General features: G+C 32.5%; 2 protein-coding genes across 2 annotated transcripts; one reads left to right on the top strand and one right to left on the bottom strand.

Moving 5' to 3' along the window:
• The first annotated feature begins 1,779 nt into the window (after positions 1–1,779).
• LOC133291273 (calcium-dependent protein kinase 21-like) lies at positions 1,780–6,632 on the top strand. The gene is given in 10 exon segments (XM_061489505.1): positions 1,780–1,815; positions 2,038–2,551; positions 3,436–3,579; positions 3,701–3,853; positions 4,260–4,375; positions 5,056–5,223; positions 5,331–5,458; positions 6,146–6,245; positions 6,339–6,390; positions 6,393–6,632. Coding segments are annotated over 10 exon segments (1,479 nt in total). The 3' UTR covers positions 6,461–6,632.
• An 8,643-nt stretch (positions 6,633–15,275) lies between these two features.
• Positions 15,276–17,402, bottom strand: LOC133291274 (peroxidase 42). The gene is made up of 4 exons (XM_061489506.1): positions 17,116–17,402; positions 16,825–17,013; positions 16,324–16,489; positions 15,276–16,036 (listed from the first exon to the last, which is right to left on the bottom strand). The coding sequence occupies exons 1-4, from the start codon at positions 17,347–17,349 to the stop codon at positions 15,615–15,617; spliced, it is 1,011 nt and encodes a 336-aa protein (XP_061345490.1). The 5' UTR covers positions 17,350–17,402; the 3' UTR covers positions 15,276–15,614.
• Positions 17,403–24,939: the final 7,537 nt, after the last annotated feature.

Here is a 24,939-nt window from a genome sequence, read left to right as displayed (position 1 = left end):
TATTTATGTGTCTCTATTTGTAATTTTCATATCACTTTCTCTACATAATAATCAAATTAATATGCAACTAAAAAAGTACAACTGTCTGTTATAAAAAAAAAAAAAAAGTACAACTGTCGCGATGCTTCACAAATTGATTACACGTTTCCTTTTTTGAGTAGGAAAATGTATCACCTTCCATTGAAAAAGCAATTGTACATTTAACATTTCGTAACTTTCACAAAAAGGATATATAAAATAAGGGATTTGCATTTGTCATTTAACATGACACAACAAACTTTTCTACACATAATATTTTGTGGGGCTCACACTTTTGAAGAAAATAAAATAAAATAATGACATGCAAAACGAATCTCTATAACATTACACAATCACTTTTTTTACATCATAACTCTTATAAAACCCATAGAATAAAATAAAATAAAAGGGATTAACGAATTAGTAGAGAGGAGAGAGAAATGCATGTCCATCAGTCCATGTCTGTTTTTTACTATCTAATACAATTACAGTTGTGTGTTTAAATTAGTTTATCCTGAAGAAATATATATGTTTTTTTAATGAAAATTTGAAATTATTTATTTTGAATTGACTTTTTTCAAACATCTACTGAATATAATATTTTATATTAAATTTGTTTGTTGAGCCACTCGTACCTAACCATTTGGCACAAATATGCACAAAGCTCTACTTAAATCTATACATAGACACATACATGGTTAAGAATGAATGGCTCCACAAACCATGTAAGTGCAGACACATGGATTAATCAGTATTGTTAAATTTGGACCAACCATCGATTTAATCAGAATACCAAATTACTGGTTCATCTAATTTTAATAAGATTAGCTTAAACTGTCAATAAAATGATATAAAACAAACATATAAGTCTCCAAAATAATATAACTAATTGGGGTATGATATTTTTATATGGGTGTAAGAATAAGAAATTTTATCCCAAATCTTGACTATTGATTTGCTTGTATCTAACGACTCAAATATTTAATAATTCAGAACCACTAAATAAAAATAAGATCAATGATTAAAATTACAAATATAATTTACATCAATGTAAAATGATCATAATCCTAATTAATAATCGATTCATTTTTTCTACAGTTAATATAGATAACTTATTTAAATTGAGTCTAAAATATTTTCATTTTGAGACGGAAATCAAGGTATTTTTGTAATTATAATTTATTTTAAGGTTATAATAGTCTTTTTTATTATACTTTATTAATTTTTCAACCCAAAAGGCCCAAATGATATCATTTTGGGAACAAATGTAGATAACTTATCTACATTTATTATAGAAATATTAAAACCATTAATAATATATAGAACTAGAAAAATGTTATATTTATAAATTTTTTATTTATAAATTATACTATGCCTGACCGGTAATACACTCTTAATTTAAAAAATATATTACCGATCAGACATGAGATATAATATAATTTATAAGTTTATAAAAAAAAAAAAATTATCAATAGAACTAAGGAAGAGCAAAATATCAATACATAAGTGCCCCCTTTACAAACCATCTGTACTGTAGTCAATAAAGCGAAATAATTTCTGCTATCTTTTCTTTTTCCACTGATTGCTTACGCTGTCGTGTAGCTACTTGTCTGGGATTCTAAATCTTCTCCTCTCTCTACTCTATCGTTACTCTGTCCGAATCTTCACTCACTTTGTTCCCAAAATTCAAGTACTTGATCACTTGGGTGGCCAGAAAATTACTTCCAAAGTTTCTTTTTTTACTACCCTTTTGACCACAAAATGGGTTGTCATGGTAGCAAGGAAAAAAAATCAAGGGCTGAGTTTATTGGGCATGGATCAAACACAGGTGGTGGCGGTGGTGGTGTTACTCACCGCACTGTTGAGCAGCCACCTACTAGGCAGGTTCAGACATCAGCACCCAAGCCAGTGTCACAGTCACAGTCACAGGCTCCAATGGTGACCCAACCAAATCCAAATCCAAATCCAAAACCTTCTTCTGCTCAGAATGTGAGTGTGAGTGTGAGTGCGGTTCAAAAGGCAGAAGTAACAATACTGGGAAAACCCTTTGAAGATATAAAGAAGCACTACACATTGGGGAAAGAATTGGGTAGAGGGCAATTTGGGATTACGTATCTGTGCACTGAGAATTCCACCGGGCTCACTTATGCTTGCAAATCCATTTTGAAGAGGAAACTTGTTTCCAAAGCTGACAAAGAAGACATGAAGAGAGAGATTCATATTATGCAGCATTTGTCAGGGCAACCCAACATTGTAGAATTCAAGGGTGCTTATGAGGATAGGTATTCGGTGCACCTTGTGATGGAACTCTGTGCTGGTGGAGAGCTCTTCGATCGAATCATTGCTCAGGGTCACTATTCAGAGAGTGCAGCTGCATCTATTTGCAGAGCCATTGTTAATGTTGTGCACATTTGCCATTTCATGGGTGTCATGCATCGCGATCTAAAGCCTGAGAATTTCTTGCTTTCTAGCAAGGATGAGGGAGCAACGATCAAGGCAACTGATTTTGGACTTTCTGTATTCATTGAAGAAGGTGAAGCTTTTCCTTTGCTTACGAGATATATTTATATGCACTTCAGCCATTAGTTTTGCCACTGTGTTTTACCCCTGCTAATATTCTATTTATGTGGTTCTTGTTATCTCGGATTATTTCTCATCAGAATTTCCTGCTTTAGATATTGAGGATGCAGAAGACGAATAATCATGCAAGAAATTTGGTTCTTTTTTTGTTTTCTAGTTATTTATTATGAGTAATTTTAACTGTTACTCTGCAAAAGAATGATTTTACTAGATGGGATGCTCATCTTTTGGTAGAATGCTATCCGTTTTCTATATTTGCGTGTATATTCATTTCCACTGGTAAACCCTTCAGACCTCAACATTTAGTTGAGTCATAACTCATAAGTACGTTGATAGGCCAAGCTTTCGGAGTTTAATACTAAAGCCAAACTTTATGTTTAACATGAGCTGTGAGATTTGAGAACTTCATATACCACCGCCCTCCGCAGATCATGAGGTATTAGTTTCTAATCATTTTACCTTGATAACTACCCTGTAACGACTCTTGGATTTGGAACAAACAATTCCATACTTATAACTTGTTGGAGTGAGATTGATTTTTGATGTATATGATTAATACATTGTAAAAATTGATATTTGATAATTGGTATCCTAACGTTTTGTTTGCTTTTAAGCATATTTTAGATCAGATACATTGGTTTCTATTTCCATTCAGTTGGTTGTATCAAAGTGTATTCAGCATAGCTGAAATTTTTTGTCCATTTTCATTACATTTTATCTTGAATTCTAATTGCGTTTGACTGCTATGTTAGTTCCAAAGGAATTATATGTTGTTACCTGATATGGCCATTACTTTCACGGTTGATAGTTCACAATTTTTTCTAAAATTTATGTCAGGGAAGGTTTACCGTGATATGGTGGGCAGTGCTTACTATGTTGCTCCTGAGGTATTGCGTCGTAGTTATGGAAAGGAAATAGATATTTGGAGTGCAGGCATCATGTTGTATATTCTCCTGAGTGGTGTACCACCTTTTTGGGCCGGTAAGACCAAATTGTAATCTGAAAATATTGCATATTTACAGTTTATGGTTGAGTTTCTTATTTAAAAATTAATACTTCAATGTACAATGGGGTAAGAATATGGTGTTAATATCTTTTGCAGAAACTGAAAAGGGAATATTTAATGCCATATTGGAAGGTGAAATTGACTTTGTAAGTGAACCATGGCCATCAATATCAGACAGTGCTAAAGATCTAGTCAGGAAAATGCTAATACAGGATCCAAAGAAGCGGATTACTTCTGCGCAAGTCCTTGGTATTAGACTACTATTTCTATTTTTTCTCAAGTAACTTTCATCATAGTAGTGCTTCTTTAATTAAATTAAAAGCATTCTTATTTTTGCTAGTATTAGTTTAGCAGTTTAATTGTCCTCCTTTCAGTTTTTGTTACAAATTTTGCAATTTCCTTTATCTGCTTCTACTCTCCCTCGTTATGTAATATATAGGCAGTAAGACTATTGATTTTTCAGTTAAACAGGGAAAAAAAAAGGGAACAAAAAACAAAATCCAAACTGGGAAAATGATATTAGCATAGAAACTATATGTTGCTATCACATTGTCACCAACTAAGTAAATTCTCATCATTAGTTTGCATTGGCACTGTTTTGTCTAACTTCTCTATTACACTTAACCTGACTAAGATTGATTATTTGTTTGGCAAGAACACCCATGGATGAGAGAAGGCGGAGAGGCATCTGATAAACCGATTGATAGTGCAGTTTTATCTAGAATGAAACAATTCAGGGCAATGAATAAGCTCAAGAAGCTTGCGTTGAAGGTATGGCATCAAACTTGGATCACAAGCGACTATATTCTGTGTCCTTTTTTTGATGGGTCCCTGAGATTGTTGAGGATTGCCAATTTCTCTTTTGATTGCAGTTTTTAAACTTTGCATATATTTACTTATTCTTGAATATGACTATAATATGATATTATGATAGAACTTTTGTTTGTTCTGTCTGGTATATGAGCCTTTGTTGCTTTGCTTTCACTTGAAACAAGTCAATAAAGCTTGTTCAATTAGCCGTTTGCAACTTTCATCTCAATTAATATTACAACAACAATCAAGCCTGGGTCAACTACATAGAACAGACGATGCCATTAGGCTCCTTAAAAAAACCAAAATTTCAATAAAAGCATTCAGAGCAAATTCTCTTTCTAATAGTTTGTCCTAAAGTTTCAGTCAGCATAAACATGCACAGATGAGATGAACACATTTAGACTTGTCTAGTGTATTGATACAGAACAGAAAAATTGGCGTACTGAAGGTTTAAACTTTCCAGATACTGCTTTCATTCTGGAGGGGAACCTCTAGTGCCGTCACTAAAGCTTGGATGGATGTAGAGTGTTTCCTTTTTATCACTTGCACAAGTACCGAGATTATTTTGAGTTACATGTTCCAGCTTATTTCTTCCCTGAATATTTCTCCATTATCAACGTTTGTGGAAATTTCTGTAGGTTATTGCTGAAAATCTATCAGAAGAGGAGATTAAAGGTCTCAAAGCAATGTTTGCAAATATGGACACTGACAATAGTGGCACTATCACCTATGAAGAATTGAAGACAGGCTTGGCTCGAATCGGATCGCGACTATCTGAGGCTGAAGTGAAGCAACTCATGGAAGCTGTAAGTAGTTACAGATCAAGACCAAAAGCATAACTAGTTGAACACGTGTGCATTCCTTATATCTTAAGCTCAAAAGGATTCTTGTTCTCGTGTATAATATTTCTCAGGCTGATGTTGATGGAAATGGGTCAATTGACTATATTGAATTCATATCAGCTACAATGCATAGGCACAGACTTGAACGGGATGAACATCTTTACAAAGCATTCCAGTATTTTGATAAGGATAACAGTGGGTGAGTACTATAAGATTGGTATTTTAATGTTACCCATATTGCAATTTATCTCTAACCATTTTTTCTTTAAAGCCACACACTCATCTTTTAGTTTTGAACTGTTTTATCCTCTGCCATTATTGTAGTTTGAGTTCTTCTTCAATATAATCACTCCCCATTAAACCACGACTAGCGAGGGTAGGGATGAAGACAATCCTTGTATGCAATCTTACCCTTACATATTTGTAAAGAAATTATTTTCCGATTTCGAACCCGTGACCTTTCAGTCACAAAGGAGCAGCACTAGGCTCACCCTCTTCTTCAATGTTGATTACAAATCTGCAATGAGAATATTTATTTTCAACTTCAGTCTCCAAGTCCATATCAGACAGTACCATCGCATTTGAACAAACTTGACAGCCCTTTTGGCTCGATAGCCTGATCTGTGACATGTACATTTGGTACTGTCATGTCATGCTCAGGCATTATTTTTTGCTGCAGTATGGATATTATATCAATGACGTTTCACTATTAAACTAGATTAATTTACTTTATGAATTTCTGATTTCAGGGGTACGCATAGTTGATTGATTTAAGTAGTGAATTACTAAATCAAATCTATGAAAAATTTAATAGTAGCTTAAGTTGTTGAGTGTATAAAATTTATGGCTGAGAATGACTACTTTGCTTCTTTAAATTCACGGACAGCCATATTACTAGAGATGAATTGGAGACTGCTATGACACAGCATGGAATGGGGGATGAAGCAACAATAAAGGAAATAATTTCTGAGGTGGATACAGATAATGTAAGTCGGTTCTAATTTAATCAGTGAAACTCAATGTCTATTCATATTGTTACTAATGATTCTTAAACTAACTAATGAATCTTAAACTGACAGGATGGAAGAATAAACTATGAGGAGTTCTGTGCAATGATGAGAAGCGGAATGCCACACCAGGGACAACTACTTTAAATCTACTGAATGCAATCAATTTTACAATCTCGTGTGATTCATCATGAACGCCAATTGGTTTAGTGACTTAACATTGTTGGCTAGAAGCATTATCTCTGGGAATGTGTAACGGGGCACTTCATGGATTCTTGATTTCTTTCAAGTTCTTTGCAATCCCAATTTTCGTACAAAGTTGGTTTTGTGCTGGAGTGCTAAGAATGGGTTGCATGAAGATTGTTCTGTACTTCTGTCTACATTTGGTTTCCGGCTGTCACATTTTCAAGTGTGTAACCGAAGCCTGAATTTTTATATTCAGATGCTAACTATGGTATCACATATAGAGTTTCTTTTTTATTTTGTCTGAGGAATGAATAATTGTAACGCCCGGTCGCTTCAAGAATCAATGACTATTCCCACATATTAATACGAGATTTTTCAGTGTGTTTTTTCTTCACTCGCACATTTCCTGGAAAAACTTCCCAGGAAGTTATTCATCTCAAAATTAGATGCAAGTCAAGCACGCTTAATTATGGAGTTTTTTCGTTTCGGACTACCGAAAAGTAGATGTATCTTGTTAGTATAGGGAGTACCAATTAATTATTATAAGTTATCCCCAACTGTGCAGTCTCATAGCTGCACAGTCTTTGGAATCTCTTTCTTTCGGGTGTCGATTCGATTTATTCATGTTCTCGCTGGAAGCCTGTCAGGAGCTGCTCTTTGTCTGTGTCCTTTCACACTATGCCCTTTCGCACCGGCGATCACTTTCCGCCCTTGTCAGCCCTAGGATGTTACAATAATCAGGGGAGGGAATTGATTTTCTTAACCAGTATATTGAAGTACAAACTTAAATCTTTTGTTCACATAGTGTTGATAATCTTGTGTATATCCTAGATTTCCTTCTTTCTTTTTCCTCTTCTTCTTATGGGTAAGAGCTATCTTTATAAATCATTTACTCATCCCCATGCTCCGACGCACTAAATTTAAACTAGTGTCCGTTTATTAAGCATCTGCTAAAAGGATAAACTTGATGACATGAAAATGCAGTATTCTTCAGGCAAAAGAAACATGAAATGCAGTGATCTTATTAAAAATAAAATAAAATCCCTTAGAAGCATTGTGGGCCCGAAGTTTCATATTTCAGTTCTTGGCTTTTTGGGGTAACCTCCAAGTAATCTGGCTACACTTCCTAAGAATAATCAACGGGCGCTCCAATTGTTGTAAAAGAAGAAATGCTTGCAGCTAATGGATTTAGTTTAATATTAGTAAGATGGTATCCAAGGCTTTAGCTTCATATTCCCCTGACAAAAATTGTATTAAGGGACAACCATCTAAATTACTGATCCACGTGAGGTTGTTTTATTATACTGTGTATGATGCAGCCCACAAAGCATATAATATGCACGTGTGCACGCCCTTTCTTTATGTGTATATTTGGGAAAAGGCGTCTCATAGACTCTTTAGTCAAGACAGAGTGCTTATTCTATCCCTTTTTTAGAATAATTAATTATATGCCCCACAAGCCCTGCTAATTCATTTCTTCATATATATTTTATAGCTGTCTTCAGAGCTTTTTTACCAATATGTTCACCCCAGTTTTTCAGTCATTAAAACTCTGATAGCAATAGCAATGGTAAGAATATATATATATATATATATATATATTGGAAATATTCCAATCGGTTTATTACTTCGCAATTAATCTGATTTGGGACGGATCCAGAATTAAGGCTTTAAATCCCTCCCAAAGGTGATACTGGAAAGATTCGAACACATGTTCTCACCCTCACCTGCTGAACTCCCATGCGCCAATTGAGCTACTACCATTTGATATATATATATAAGGGAATGATCCGTTTACAAATTTTTTTTGAAATTTTTTACAAATTACACTATGTTCTCCCGGAGAACATAATGTAATCAGTGTTCTCCCGGAAGAACATAGTGTAGTTTGTAAACAAAAATTTTTTGTAAATATAACTTGCTACATATATATATATATATATATATATATATATATATATATATATATATATATTCTCTTATCATCTAACAATTAAAGTAGTTTCTAAACACAGTCTAAATGTACAATTTATATGTGAAGCGTGCCTAGGATGCTGTTAAACAAGGTGACATCCTCAGGCTTTCATAACAAGACAATGAACTGTTAATAAAACGTGACGGTGAGTTGTCACTACCAGTAGCAGAGCAGTGGTTAATGCTTTGTCTAAATAAAAATGAAGGCATGGTTAATTAAAATTTACAAGTACCAAAGGTGTCCGTTCTCATGAATGCCTCTTGCATTTATTTTAATATATAACTTGTAGTGCTCTTGGATTTTGAAACATAGAAAATTCAAAACAAATAAAAACTGGAAGAAACCTTAAAAAGAACCAATTAAAATTTTCAAGAGTTTGTAAAACAACATATGAAAAAGCAACCTCTTTAAGATACCGCATTCGTACAATATGAAGTTAATAGCAAAAACGTGACCCGGAATTCAACGAAAGAGAGAGAGAGAGAGAGAAGCGCACGTGGTAAAGCCAATGCATGCCTCACCTCTCGCCATTCTCTTCTTCTTTTTATTTCACAACACTTGGTTAGAATGATATAAATCAAAACCCAAAACAAAAAAGACTCCCTTGCCTTGCGTTGAGATCACTGTCATTTGCCTCTGTCCATTAATTAACATTGGCTAATGGCTTAGTCTTCTTCTATTCTTAATATCCATGTTGCTTCCATTGTGCATTTACTTTTTCTGTTTTCCAATGCCCATTTAACATTTAAATGGTCCATTTCAGAATACATATTCGAGCTAATAATTATGAACTGTTAGGAATATATATACTTTGGTAAAAGACCTTTACGTGATATGCGTTTCCTACCGTATTAGTTCTTAACTTGAGCAACCCAAGTATTGCTTTACGTTTCATTGGTATTATTAGTTCTGTGTTTTTTTTTTCCAGTAGATTTTCGCATTGGAAGCATTTTATTCAAGTTTTTTTTTATTACAGGGTTAGAGGGTATCTCTTATTTTACGTAATTTTGAGTCCAAAAACAAAAGATTATAAGATAAAATCATTTACTTAATTCCCAATGGTAGAACTTCAATCTTGTGCTGCCTTGGTCAATGCCTCAGCATTGTGTGCTATAGAACAAGAAGTAAAGGGAGATAGTACTGTCAATGTTGTTGCTGAGATTTCAGCCGAGTTAGAAAGGGAAAGGCAGAAGAATGCGGAGCTCATGGAGAGAATATCAATGCTCGAAGCTCAGATAAAGGAAAGGAACCCCGAAACTCAAGTACGATTACTTTATTTTCTTGTTTCTACTTCTGCTTAAATAAGTGCTCGCTTGATATTGAATTTAGTGCTATATATGAAAATTCACAATTCCTTAACTTGATGAACTAGTAAAGCATGCTTCTAGAATTATATCATCCATCACATATGCTTATACTTCTACTGTGCACAATGCATGTGAAATATAATTATAATTGCTTGATACTACTCAAATCACTTGTTTATTAACAAGAAAAACATCATTACGCCTATTTTAAATTGATATAGACGACCGAGATTTAATGACACTCAGCAACTTTATCGTCATTACGCCTATTTTATTTATGTTCCCTGATTGTTGAAGTTTTCATCTGTTTTATTATTAAAGATGAAAATTTCTTCCTTGATATCAGGAAAATCATCAGCAAGCAGTTGAAAGAAGCTTAAAAATTTTCAAAAGGCAGAAGATAGAAATGGTAGATGATGACATAAAGAATAGGAATACTTTCAAAAATGAAATGGCCTCCCAGTACAAGCTTGATGCTGAAGGCATTGTTCCTAAGGAGAATAATAATCCACCAAAGAGCTTAATTAATTGGATGAGCATGGATGATAGCCAAAATTTGTATCTTGAAAAATTTGAAGACTGCGTTTCTGTTGCAGATTTCAATGAAACAGATAGTGATGATGCATGTGATAATAATTATGATGATGATATGGATAATAGTCAAAGAAATGAGGAAATTGATAACACGACTGAAACTGTTAGTGCCCAAAAAGGATACCTTGCAGATCCTATTGATGAGGAATCAAATTTAACATGCATGGCAAGTTTTTCTGGTCATGGGAGTGATCCAGAAGGTAATGTGAGAAAAGAAGATCAAAAGACAAGTTGCATATTACTTGCTCCACTATCCGTGGTGAGTGAAGTCAAAATACACAAAGGGAAAGAAAATAAAGAGGTTGCAGCATATAAGCCACCACTCGAGGTTCCTTCTTCAGGATCTGTACGTATATCACAGAATAAAAAGCCTCTTAAGGTGGCTTTTTGCCCAAAAGAAGTTAAAAGGATAATCGAGTCTGAAGCCCTTCTGCAGAAAAATGCTCACTCCCACACTGTAAGGAAAATCATAGTTTTTGCATCACTAGGCATAAGACATGGAAGTGAAGATATGTACGAGTTGGACTTCAACCATTTTAGCATTTTGAAAAAAGGAGAACCGTATGTGTCTCCAAAGAACCCTGGGGTAAGAGAAATCTGCAAACTTTTTTAAACTTTTGCGTCCTTCAAGTATACTTTATCATCTTTATATGTACTTCCAATTTCATGATAATTACATTTTCATATGACCACAGTCAATATCAAACCAAACCAAACCTTTTTTTTTTTTTTATATTACTATCAGAAATTACAATTGCCTCGTCTATTTTAGCAGACAAAGTTTCCTGTTTGATTTTAGCATGAAATGTGCGTGAAACCATGACTTTCTTTATTTTCATATCAAACACTCATGAGTGTATACTTTAACTAGTGTGCTTTAGTAAAGCAATGTATTTAAGTTGTTATCTAGCTAGGCAGGCTGGTTGGAACATACGATATATAGGTTTAATAATGGAATTTCAAGAGGGTGGTGTGATTCAGTTGTCTACTAAAAGTTGAGTTATTCACCTGTATACATAAAGAATAATATGATCTTGGGGAATAGTATGTGACTTGTAAAAGAGTGTAATTCATCTCTTTAACAATTTCAGCTACTAACATTTTGCTTAAAAACTACAGTTTATATGAGAAGCAAAGATAAATAATGTTTTTAACATAGTCAATAGTTGTGTGTCAAAAGTGGAGAATATAGGGATACTGACCAAAATGTCACTGTTCATCAACTTTTTTATCTAAATGCCACGCGAACAGTGTTATTTCCCAATCTGCCACGGGAGCAAGTTCACTTCTGACACAAGCGACCTCGGTTTGCTGACGTGTCATATTTTTAGTGGATAACAAGTATTAAATTTAAAAAAAAAAAATTCAAAAAAAATGGAGTTCGCCTACCATGTAGGCCAACTTGATTAAAATATTCTTGAAACCGAGGTCGCCTGTGTCAGAAGCGAACTCTGACTCCACCAGGAAGCTGACACATCAGCAAACCGAGGTCGCTTGTGTCAGAAGCGAACTTGCCCCGTGGCAGATTAGAAAATAACACTGTTCGCGTGGCATTTAGGTAAAAAAGTTGGTGAACAGTGGCACAATGGTCACTCTTCCGAGAATATAACCCTTTAATAAAATTATATCTGAAGCTTGTGCACCTAGTCACTAGTTTGCATGCAGACTTGAATTTTGAGCAATAAAATTTTGGCTCACATATTTCTATTCTGTAAATGTAGTGATTTGTTTTTTGATATATTATGTAGGAGCACGTTTTATATGAGAATCCTGGCGTTCGGAGGAAAATATTTTATCCAAATCGACAAAACCCAGTATTATGTCCTGTCCAGATACTAGAAGAAGAAAGAGTCATGCGTCCATCTGATGCTAGTTGTCCATCATGCTTATTCTTGTGCATTAAATATGGTGGAAGGACAAGAAATCTTCCTCAAAATGAGTAAGTTTTGGACTGGTAATGAACAGAAACACTTTTCTTTATTATAAATGGCGTTAGCTCTTGTGAGTATTGCACTTCAAAATATTTACATGCAATCTAATATGGAGTAATCTGTGGAATATTGAATAATACAGATATGTGAGGCAGCGGATGGGAAGAAACAAACTGAAGTCTTTTGGGCCACTTATGTGCCGAATGGCAATGATGGTTCATATTCGCAATGGAAGCTTTTTCTTCAAGGCCTTAGGAATTACACTCCTGTTTATGGCAGGATTTCCTGATGATCTTGTTCAGAGAGAAACCAAATACCGGAACTTAGACTTGCTTCAGAAATATTACAGGTTTATCAAATTATATACAACAAATAATCCAAGCATAAATGAAACAGCTAGCAAGATATAATTGTCTAGGCATTGCTCTAAATCCCTGCCATCACAGAAAACATATGAAAGAATGAAAAATTAAGTAGATATCATGATCACCAACATATGAAGCTCTATTTCAATTTATAGAAATTTTGTATAGAGACTTTCTGCCCCCACACCACCCTTTTTTTTTTTTGGTTAAAAAGAGGCCTTACTAATTCAGAAACTACTCTAAAAGGCAGCATTTCTTCTTCTGACACATAAGTTTCCGTGACAGGAGTGACGAGGATGCTGAAGGGGAGGAGTTGTTTGTTCGACATCCAATTGCAAGTGACAAAGTAAGATAACAAATCCCATATTATGCACCTGAGTTTGTTGTATCAGCCATCTGTCTGGTCTTTCTCTTTCAAAATCTTTTGCAATAATCTCTTGATCTTCTCGTTAGATTGCTCTTAATCTTCTGTTTTGCCTTGTGCTAGCAGGGTACTCACGAACCCCAGAATTTAACTAAAAAGAAACAACCTGGGAAATCGAGGGGCAGAAAGCACGATAATGCCATCACCAAGTCTCATAATTCACAAAAGACCCCATCTCAAGAGTCAACACCAATAAGTACAGCACCTACTCAATTTGGTTTAAGTGGCTATTCCTCTGCTCACACGTATGCAAATGCAATGGCAGCATTTCATTCAATGCCATCTCAGTTTTCTCAAGATACTTCTCATATGCCAAATCCTGCCCTTGTCCCTTCTTTTAACAGTTCATATCGTATGCTGCCACCACAGCCAGCAAGTACTTTTGTACCAGTTATGTATTGGCCACCTCCACCAAATGCATTTCTTCCATATGGATACCAATCTTTTCCTTCTACTGCAAAGTACATGTCATTCCAAACACAGCCTTATTACAATCATCCCACATGCAGTTCCTCCATACCAAAGTTGTTAGAAGGAAGTGGAAAGAATGATTTAGCCTCAGATGAAACTGACAGTGGCTCTGATTGATAGCATTTCATGTGAAACCGATCAAAATCTGAAACCCGCGTTCCACGAATAATGTACTTATTGCTACTATGTCAACCCATAAATGATATACTTGGAATATAATCATTCGCAGATAGATGGTTGAAGTGCCATGATGCATAGCTTTTCTGTGCAGCTTGTAACTCAAACTTACATGTCTTAATGTGATTTTGGTAGATCATAGATAATCAATTATTATATAGTTGGTAAAAAAATTTGTTTTTAGTTATGAGTATTGTTATTTTTGTCGTCATAGAATGACTACTAGTCTACTATAGACTACTACTATTACAACTGAAAAATAGGTGCGCTGGTGATGTTATAAGACACAGTACTAGACGAAGGAGATACTATAAAAATTAAAGCTAACTTGCAAAATATCAATATTTTTCTTCTTATTTAAGACTTTTTTTTCTCTCCCATTTTTATATGTTAATATTATCATACCCATTATCCAAGTGTTAGTATTGTATGGCATTCGTGTCTCACACGTGCACTTGCTAGATACTAATAGTGATACTGATAACAATTTTTTTTTTTTTTTATCTTTCTATTATTGGGAAAAACGAAAGGATTTCAAATTAGATTTACTGTTATCATTCAAAAATAAAAAATAAAAAGAAAAGCAGTTCTTACAATCTCATTTAACAATACAATCTTACTCTTGCAGTAAGTAGTATTTACAAATAGCTAATCAATAATTATCAACAAATCTAGATTTTTTTTATTTTTTTTTGTTGATATTGTTTGATTCTACTGGTTGATTCAACCTGGTATTCTATTTTATCCTTTTTCATTGCTTATTCTGAAAAAATTATAGTTCTCTGTGCAGAAACATAGGAATAGGCCAGCTGAGCCGAGGTGATTTCATTTTTGGCATTTTCTCCTTTGCAGGTTATCACTGATAGTTATTTTCGATGAAAACAGCAGTACTGGGCCTAACCCAGTTCAACATTCCATGTCTATGAATGTTTTGTAAACATCTCTCAAATATGATATTGGTTTGGCCCACATATCTTTTCCAATATCGCTTTTTTCATGACTACCCTACACACTGGCAATTATTTTGGTCCGAAATGCTACATGTTGTCTGCTTAAGCTATTTTCCAACCTTCAAATTGAATGAAATGAGAAATTTATGCATTTATTAGTTACTTAAAACTTGCTCTAACTTTATAGAATTTAAATAACAAATTTTGTTTTGAAGACTTTGGAAGAAATCCTCCTTCTTTCCCATCTTTCAGTACGTCTTAAATCCAGCTTCTTAAATATATGAGTTTTATAATTCTCATTTAACATGAGAATTACAATTTTTCTACACACCCTTCGATTTCCGTGCTAACATGGGTCTTACATATTATTTTTTCTAACACATGGATCCCACATGTTTTTTATCTCTACAACATGAGATTTTAATTCTCTTTCAACATAAGAATTATAAAACCCTAAATATATACTATATTAGTTAAAATGAGTGATAACGACAATTCACCTATGGCATATATTTAATGGTTCAAAACAAAAAAAAATTTGCTTGCTCGGACAACTTGATAATTCCTCAAGTCCTTATCCTCAGTGCTATGTAATGCACATGCGTTTGCACTGTCCGACGCCCATGATGTATATAGAAAGAACAAACTTTAAATGGCATGAATACCATAAACATTGTCACTGCCATCCATGCACCATACACCACCATGCATTATGCATACATAAACATAACACCTTCAACATGCCTATGCACCCAACACTGATCATGAGCTAACATACATACTAATATATTATCCTTATTGAATAAAGACATAAAAGTTACATCAGAAGATTGAAAATCAAAGGCATCTAAGTCCTCCCATCCCCATGAAATACAGTAACCTGCTAAAAGAAAAACACCTTATTTCTGCATAATATCTTATCTTACAGATTTCTTCCTTCCTCATAGACAAGTGGAAGTCGGAAGCAATTAAGGCTCCTCCTCATAGTGCTTGTTGGCAACATTGCACTGTTTTCTGATCTCACCCTTTGTGCCAGTGAGGGGATTGTTTTCAGAAAGCAAGGCAATAGCTCTAGAAAACTCCTTGAAGAAATAGTCCTGGCTCTTGGCCATTTTCTTAACATAAGGCTTGGTCCTCTTGTCTTTGGCTAATTGGTGATCCACTATCAACAGACCCTTGTTGTCCAAGATATTCCTATAATAGTTGTTGTCTAGAACCATGGGCGTGCCACGATCGTTTCTCACGTATTGCACAGCCTTAGGATCTGGAATGGCGTCAGGGCACTTCTTGAGCATGTGTGGGACATGATCAGGATTGAGCACTGGATCAACCTCTGGGTACAAACGGTGCACCAACTTCACACAGTGAGTTCGACCCACACTGTGTGCTCCTGTTCAACACAAGTTCAATCATTAAAACTTAAAACCATATGCCACAATAGTACCACATACCTGTAACCCTGCCTATTGAACACGCAGTTTCTTTTATCTTTTATATTGAAGCATGTGGACCCTACTTTATATTTATTAAATATATGATACATAATGCACCCATTTAATTTATGTATGCCTCAGCCTCATGCATATGTGTATATGGGAGCATATCATTTTTTATTTGATTTTATTTTTAATGTATAACCTATGATGGGATAGGGAGGGTGTATGTATAGTATTATACCAAGCAATGCAACCACGCCGGGGGTGTCAATTCCCATGGCACCAAATTTGTCAAGAACTGCAGAAATGGATTCATTGTGGTCTGGAAGGAACTGCTCAACCACATCTGCTCTGCTCCTTCTACCATCCCTTCTTCCAGTTTTAAGATGGATATGAGGACCTCCTAGCTGCAACAATGTTTCTAACACACTTAAGAGGCTTGTATCAAATATATGAATGAATTCTTATTTGCTTCCAAGTAATGGATAAACGATTAATTCAGTCATCAAACACTAGTTAAAACAAATCTGGACTAAATAAGCCTCCAATTGCTCTGCTCAAACTAAAAATATGTAAAATAAAATAGCAAATAGATCTGCTAAACTATATTAAGGGTAAATTATGAACATAACCTTAACCTTTCAAAGGTTTAAAAGGAAAAAAAGTAGCAGCTAATCACAGAGAGTGAGTGTGCAAAGAAAGAGACAGAATGGCAAAAAAGAGAGGGGGAGAAGGGAATTACGGCAACAATGCCATCTCTGGCAGAAAGTACAAGGATATCAGCACAGGAAACAACTCCAGGACACTCCCTCTCCACAGCTTCTTTGATGGTCTCAATGTACCTGAAATTCCTCAAACCAAAGCTCCTGTCTGTCTCCTTCTCAGACAAGCTCCTTCTTGTTGAGTCCAGCAACAGTGAAGCATCACAACTCTACCCTCATAGAAATCAACCCAAGATTAACATTTCACAAGTTCTCAAAAGGCCAAAACCTTGCAAACAAAAACAAAACAAAAAAAGTAAGGCAAAGCTTACCTGAACAGCACAATCATGGAAAATGTTCCTGAGCCAAGAGAAAGCAGTGTTCTTGTGGCGCTTGTAGAGAAGCTTGACTTGTTCTCTGATAACATCTTCAGCCTGAGGGCATGTTTCCTTGTAGAAGTTCATAACAAGGCCAGTAGTATCTTGCTCATCCCGTGCAAAAGAAGGATTCAAGGACAATGCTGAAAAGGATAACAAAGCCAAAAAGATGAAAGCTTTGGGAGCCATTCTCTCTACTCTCACCACCAGGCTAACTTGCTCTGCTCTCTGCCGCTGTTTAAATAACAATATACCAAAATAAATGTGCTAATAAAATATATATATATATATATATATATATATATATATATATATATATATCAGAAAGCTTTATTGAATTTGGGGTTATGACTTTTTGGTTAAAGCAGTAAATTTGGGGTTGTGAATTTGATGCCTTGATATTGATCAGACGCTGACAATGATAACAGACAAGGAGCATTTACTAAGTAATTGCTGCACATGTCATGTCCCAAGGTGGGGAAGTTTTTCTTATCCTATTTTTGAGGTTGAGAACTTTGAAGTTGGTGGGGTAGAAGCACTTCTGAGGGAAATGCTCAAAACGGTTGGGTTATATGGCTCATGAATGATCGAAGATTTCGGATGGGTGCTACTGGCTATGATAACAAACGGCAAAAGTTGTTTGCACATGGCAAAAGGCAACATAGCTGAGAGAAAGTAAGCTATTTCAATTCAAGTGGCTTGGCAGAGTGTGGCTCGCTTGGTGAAGTCAATTCATTTTCTGCTTCATTCAATTTCTCTGTGCCCACCAAAAATGTTCGTATAATCAAAATCATTAATGACCTACAAACGATTAATCTTGAAGTATACAAAAGAAAACTAGTCTAGTTCTTTGGTTCTATTTCGAGACAACATGATTTGAGATTCACCGTTATCAATTCTGGGACTTGACTTTGTTCTCATTGCTACACGAGATGTGTATAATAGAATAATAAGCCTCTTGTATATATAAGCGAACCTAATTTACAGGATATTATGTGTAATTGCATGTTCACATTTCTACCAAACAAATTGATAAATGACAACTTGACAAGCACAAAGTCTTTCCCACTTATATAAGTCCTCACCAAAAAAGTATAAAGTACAGAGTACAGACACCCTTTGCTTAAAAAACGAAAAAAAAAAATATTGCTTCAGAAAAGGATAATGTTTTCCTTTATTTAAAATTAATATTTTTATTTCTTAATCAATGCTCTAACAACATTCATACTTCTTGCATATTTCTAAAAAAAATATTACTTCATGTTTATATGACATAAAAATTGAACTATAAATATTAAAAATATAATAAACGCACTTACAATGAATTATTTCATATGGAATATATTTTTATATTTTAAATTAATAAATATATCTATTTCTTATTGAATATTACAAATTCATGTTTTAAGAATATTAGTTATAAAAATACTATTGCAGTTAGGGTCCGTTTGGATTGTTTTTTTTTTCCAAAAATTGTTTTTTTTCAAGAAAAAAAAAAAAGCATGTCTCACTTTAAATTTATTTGAATTTTTGTTTAAAAAAAGTAGAAGTCACAAAAAAAATCAACTTTTTTTTTTTTAAAAAGCTAAAAATTTTAACTTTTAAGTGCCTGTTTGGATGGGCTTTTATTCCTTAAAAAGTTGCTTTTTTTTTAAATAAAAGTCCTTTTGAAATTTTTTAGATGTTTGGATAACAACTTTTTAAAAAAACAAAATTTAAAATAAAAGTTAAAATGCTGATTTTTTATAGCTAATAGTTGGTTGCTTTTGAAAAAAGCAGAAATTAAAAGATAATATAAATTATTTTTTTGGAAAAAAGATAATGTAAATTTTTAAAATACAATTTTAACCTCATCCTATCATACTTATTTTATTTCTCCTTATCCTACGATCATGCTATTTTATCTCTCATTTATTGTAATTTTATATATAAAAAATGCTTTTTTATTTTAACATCCAAACAACTTTTTTTATGTAAAAGTGATTTTCAGATCATACATCTAAACATAAAATAACTTTACCTTTTAAAAAAAATTATTAAAAAAAAAAAATGCATAAAAAGTCATTTTTTTAAAAACTCATCTAAATGGGCCCTAAAAAAAAAAGTCAAAAATAAATATTTTTTTTAAAAGCTAAATAATTTTATAAAAATATAAATACTTTTAAGTTTTGTAAAAATATTTTAAAATAAGAAAGAGATAAAAATAACTTTTTTACGAAAAAAAAAAAACAAACGTGCTCTACTGCTCTTAATAGTTAATTGTAGTAAAAAGTTGTAAGAGTAAATATTATTTTCGGTCATCAGCAAATTTTATCATGTCCGCTTTAGTTCCTAACAAATAAAAAGATTATTTGTGATCCTTAAGAAATTCAAAGTTGACCCGTTTTAATTTTTTTGAGAAATTAATGTGAATCTTTTTTGAATTTATGAGGTACCATGATCTCAACTAAATGGTTCTATTTTAAAATTTTTAAGGATCACAAATAACTTTTTTATTTACTAAAGATTAATACAAACATCATCAAATTTAGCGATAATAAAAAAGATATTTACTCAAATTGTAAACAAGCGTCATTTGCGTCACACGCTGCCCCGTTGATTTTTCTTTGTTTCTTTTTTGGATCTCGAGACAACGGCACTGTTACTCTTCAATTTAATAATTGTTTGTTGTTTTAACCTTACGATTTGGGTGTGAATCAATTAATGCCCCAAATAAAGTGACCCACCCATGGGTTGAACAATAATTTATTAATCCGATATTCTGAGAGAGTCGATGGCAGGTTCGATTTTTATAATATTGGGTGGGAAAGGGTGTGAATTAACGCAAACAGTTATTTATCAGACTGTTATATTAATAGTAAAATTTTCGGAATGCCCACGTGACATAATTGCTACACTATACAGTGAATTATGCTTGCAAATAATTCGCTACATAATATGGCGAAATATGTCATGTCAAGTTGCACAGTCAGCAAAAATGACACATGTCAAGCAGACAGTAATCCGAGCATACAGTGTAGCAAATTATTGCCTGCTTGACACGTGTCATTTTTGCTGACTGAGCAGCCTGACATGGCATATTTTGCTACACTTTGTAGTGAATTGTTTGCAAGCATAATTCGTTGCACAGTGTAGCGAATTAGCTGCGTGGCATTCTGAAAATTTTTCCTACTGTTGACATGACAGTCTGATAAATAATTTGGCCAGACATGACAAAATGGTCAGGGTCCCGAATTAATGCCCCAAATAAAGGTGATTTGAGGTTAGAGCATGTATATCGTTTAAAAAAATTAAATATATATATATATATATATATATATATATATATATATATATATTTTAATAACTTTTCAAAAATAAATAATAGAGAAAACACATCATACAAATATTTTTATATTGTGTTTTCGTAGTCTTTAATAAATTTTAATATACTCTCGTAATAATATAATTGGAGTTTCATGGATATTCATATTTGATTTAATATTTTTTTTCAACCTAACACAATATATTATTAAATAGGATTTTATTAATATCACGTTAAAGGATATAAGTTATCTCATTTCATAAAGACAAGTTTGTGGGCCACCACTTGAAAAAAAATAAAAAAAATGTGGCATAATTATCGATGAGTGTGTAAAAGATAAACTTATTGTTATCAAAAAAAAAAAAAAAAAAGATAAACTTATCACATGTAGCATAAGAGTAATTTTTTCCAATTAAATAATATCATGTGTTACATTTTTATGAAATGATATAATACTCTCAAAATAACTACAAATCCCTCCCTAACATCATTCGGTTAGTATTTGCGATTATATAATTTTGATATTACTATTTCGCTACAATTAATCTTTATGCCTTTAAATTTGATATATTATTAATTTATAATTTTTTTGGTACATTAATGTATAGTATTTTAATATCACTTTATCATGTAAAAAATATGTTTTTTTTTCAAATAGTTGTTATGAAATATTTTTTTAAGTGCAGCAGCTATTGAAGAAATGGGCAACCACAAGCTGAGCACTGTGGGAAAGTGAAATTTTTCAAATGGACAAAAGAGGCTTCTGACCAGCGGAGTTGATTTGGGACTCGGTGACCCGGTGGGTTCTTCGGTCTGAACGGATAATTGAACCGCTTCAGCAGTCAACTCGGATTGGATCGGTTGAACCGGTCGAAACTCGGTGACCCGAGTTAGACCGGTTATTCCTCTTCTTCTTCTTTTTTGGTAATTTTTTTTGTTGATAAGAACTCTTGAATTAAATCATATTCATATTTTATGATGAATATGATTAAAAGTAACGTAAAAATAATAAGGTATTTTAGATTAGTGCAGTTTGTTTATGTAATTTAATTTCATCTTATAATGATCTCATTAAGTTAAGTGGTGATAAACACTGATGGTCTCATGATCTCATCTCAACGGTGGACATTTTTTTTTTAAAGTATATTTTATGCATACTATTTATTTTTGTTTTTTGTATAAGCATGCATACTATTTGTTATCATGATAACGGTGACACTTTTTTCTTAATGTATTTTTCATGCATACTATTTGTTATCATGATTTAATTTATTCGTATCATGTCAAACACAAAAGGTGAATTTAACTTATATTGCAATTTTAATTCAATATCAGGATATGGTCTAGAGCTAGAAATTTAAAAGTATATAATATTTACTATTATTGAAATCGATTTATTTTTTGAAGCTCATTGATAATTTTCTTATGTGAATTTTTATCAATATAAATAATATTTTTATATTTTTAATATTTGAATAGTAAATCCAATTCAACTCGGTTAAACCAGTGACCTAGTATCTCGACCGATTCGATGGCGCGTCCAAGTTTTAAAATACTGCTTCTTCTGGCAATTTCTCTTCGCATGTGGGCGAAAAATTTATGGTACTCTCGTGGTATAAGTGATTAAGTGTGATGGGTCAATTAAAATAAAATATTTTTTGTGATGTGTGTATAAGAACAGAATTTTCTTTTTATCCAAATATTGATTTTTTAATAGAAATCGTGACTATACCGAAAATGCTCACCCACTTGGGATAGTCCTTCTCTTTTCTTTTAAATTGATTTTCTTTTGATTCAAATTTAAAAAAGAAAAAAGAAATTAGAAAGAGTGGGTTGATTAATTTATAACTTAGCAGTATTCAATGACTCTGGATAAGAGATCTGCATCGACAATATGAGTCAGAAGTCAACATCGAAATTTGCTTACAATCTTTATGACGCGCAGATGAATAATTTTATTGTATTTTTCAAATAAAAATCTTCAATAATGCGATTTTAAAGTATATTATCTGGATTAATATTTTTTCTGTTATAAAAAATAAATTTAATTTATCTCTTATACATATATAAAAGTATGTAAGATTCATATGAGCTCATGTGAAAAAGAAAAGAAAAGAAAATATAAATCTCGCACATTTTTATATATATATATAAAATAAATTTATTTTCTGTGATATAAAAAGGGTTACATTTATCTACTTTTACATAAGATAACTACATTTCTTACACACACAAAAGCTAGGTGGGTTCCATTTCTTTTTTTTCTCTCTCTCTCCTCTTATCTATGGGTCCCACTTGCAATCTTGTTTTTACAACATAAGATAAGCATTTTCTTACAACATAAGAAAATTATTTCTCATATAAAAATTAATAAACCTTATATTATCGGGTAGTCATGTATTGAAGGTGCCAGATTGATTTCTATGGATCGTGTCACGTCGGATGCGTGTAAATTTAAGAGTTATATTTTGGAGATATTTTAATTTCCTTCGTTACTTTGCGATTAATTCGATTTGGAATAGATTCTGAAAACAAAATTTTAAATCTCTTTCGAAGGTGTTGTTGAAAATGATCGAACACATACTTTTATATCCACTTATTCAGTTTTTTGATGCTAACTGAACTATCATCAAATAATTATTTTGAATAAATATTAATTGGGAAGAATATTTTTCTATCACATAATATAAAATTATTTCCAACAGTTCCAAAATTATATCGTTTTGAGGATTGAAAGAATTAACGAAAGATATTTTATTTTGAATAAATATTAATTGGAAAAAGTTTTTTTCTATCACAGAAAATAAAAATATTTCTAACAATCCAAAAACTAAGTTGTTTCGAGGATTGATAGAATTAATGAAAGATGTTTTATAATTTTTTTTTTTGTTATATAAATTTTGTCAAAATGTCTTTCAATACGGGTTACAATCCAGCAAGTCTAGCACCCCTCTCATGCAGGACCAGACATGCACTTGCCTCGTTGGACTCTCCTTGATAGTAACTCCAATGAATACTTTGTTGAACAGAATGGATGGCATACATAGGGATGATAATTCAAGTTGACAAGATATGAATTTAACATAAATTTGATATAAATTTAAAAATGAGTCAAAATATTTAACATAAATATGACCCGCTTATTTCGTGAAAATAATCAAGATTCAAGATTTAAAATATGAATTTCATATATTTTCATGTGTGTATTTTAATGAATATTAAATAAAATTATTAATAATAACTTAAAAACTTGAAATCCAATAATTAATTAGCCTCAAAGTGTATTGCTAATTATGTGGATGATACAACACATATATCTTGAATGTTGCTTTTATCCATATCATATTTACAAGAATTAATATGGATTAATTTTATATTTATAAGTTGACACATATCATGGCATGAATTTTTTCATATTAATTTTTATCAACACGAATCCGAAAATAAATTTCTGATTTTGTGTTAAAAGTTGGCACTCATCGGATGATTCATGCATCTCGAATGACTCTATAATCAAGTCAATGCGTGATTAATGCACACTGCACGATGAATAAATTATAAATGCATACTCAAGAATAACGTCTCCGTATTTATTAGGTGATAAGAGATTGTGGAGAATCGATCCTCTCACCCGAAAAAAATTATGATATGATTATATAGGAATATTATAATTATATAAAGACTTTTTACTTGTAAATAAATACATCATTTAACTGTTTGATAATGCAGTTATGAAATTATGATACGATTTGTTAACTTATAAATAAATAATGCAAAAACGACTTTTTACTTGTAAGTTATGAAATTGAATCTAAATGAAAATTCATCTAAACAATATTTTTTGCTACATGTAAATTTAACTTTTATTTTTTTTGGAGAATGTAAATTTAACTGTTTGATTGCCTGTTTGCGCATATAATTTAGGTAGTGACGTGGATAACCCCACTTATTCAAAATAATTAGCATGAATCAGCACGACAATCCATCACTACATAAATAAAGGCTAGAAGTTTAACTATTAATCATATATTAATTTGAGTATCGAAGTGTCTTGCAGTTATCATCCAGTCGTCCAAATCAATCAAGAGATCCAACCTCAAATACTCCATCTCGCATAACATTTCGCAAAACCATCATCTCGTTACACCTATTTTAACAAAGATCCAAATCACCGTTGGACCATACCCACCTAATAAACGAAAAAAATATCTTTACTTTTATAATTCACATCATTTACTAAAGTTAAAAAGAGATTATTTATTTAAATATATTTATTTCACTTGTTTTTTTATTGTTATTGCTATATAAATTTTATTTATTTCTAATTTTAGTAAGACATATGTACTGCAAAATTTACTCATAATACGCATGCCAAACTTGGAGCTATTGGCCAATATTTGAGCTTATCTTCGGATTTGGTCTGTTATATAAGAAACGTAATAGAATTATTATGATTAAAAATTCACAATAATTTA

This window comes from Gastrolobium bilobum, unplaced genomic scaffold (genome assembly GCF_033153095.1).
Source record: "Gastrolobium bilobum isolate Gb01-03AN ecotype WA unplaced genomic scaffold, APGP_CSIRO_Gbil_v1 utg7904, whole genome shotgun sequence".
Taxonomy (NCBI): domain Eukaryota; kingdom Viridiplantae; phylum Streptophyta; class Magnoliopsida; order Fabales; family Fabaceae; genus Gastrolobium; species Gastrolobium bilobum.
Note: the sequence above shows the minus strand (reverse complement) of the source record. Positions and strands in the feature narration are given on the sequence as shown.

Coding starts and splice junctions, on each gene's coding strand:
- LOC133291274 (XM_061489506.1), bottom strand. CDS start 17,349: ATGGCTCCCAAAGCTTTCATCTTTTTGGCTTTGTTATCCTTTTCAGCA. Junction 17,014..17,115: donor TCCATGATTGTGCTGTTCAG/GTAAGCTTTGCC, acceptor CTATGAGGGTAG/AGTTGTGATGCTTCACTGTT. Junction 16,490..16,824: donor CCAGAGATGGCATTGTTGCC/GTAATTCCCTTC, acceptor ACATTGTTGCAG/CTAGGAGGTCCTCATATCCA.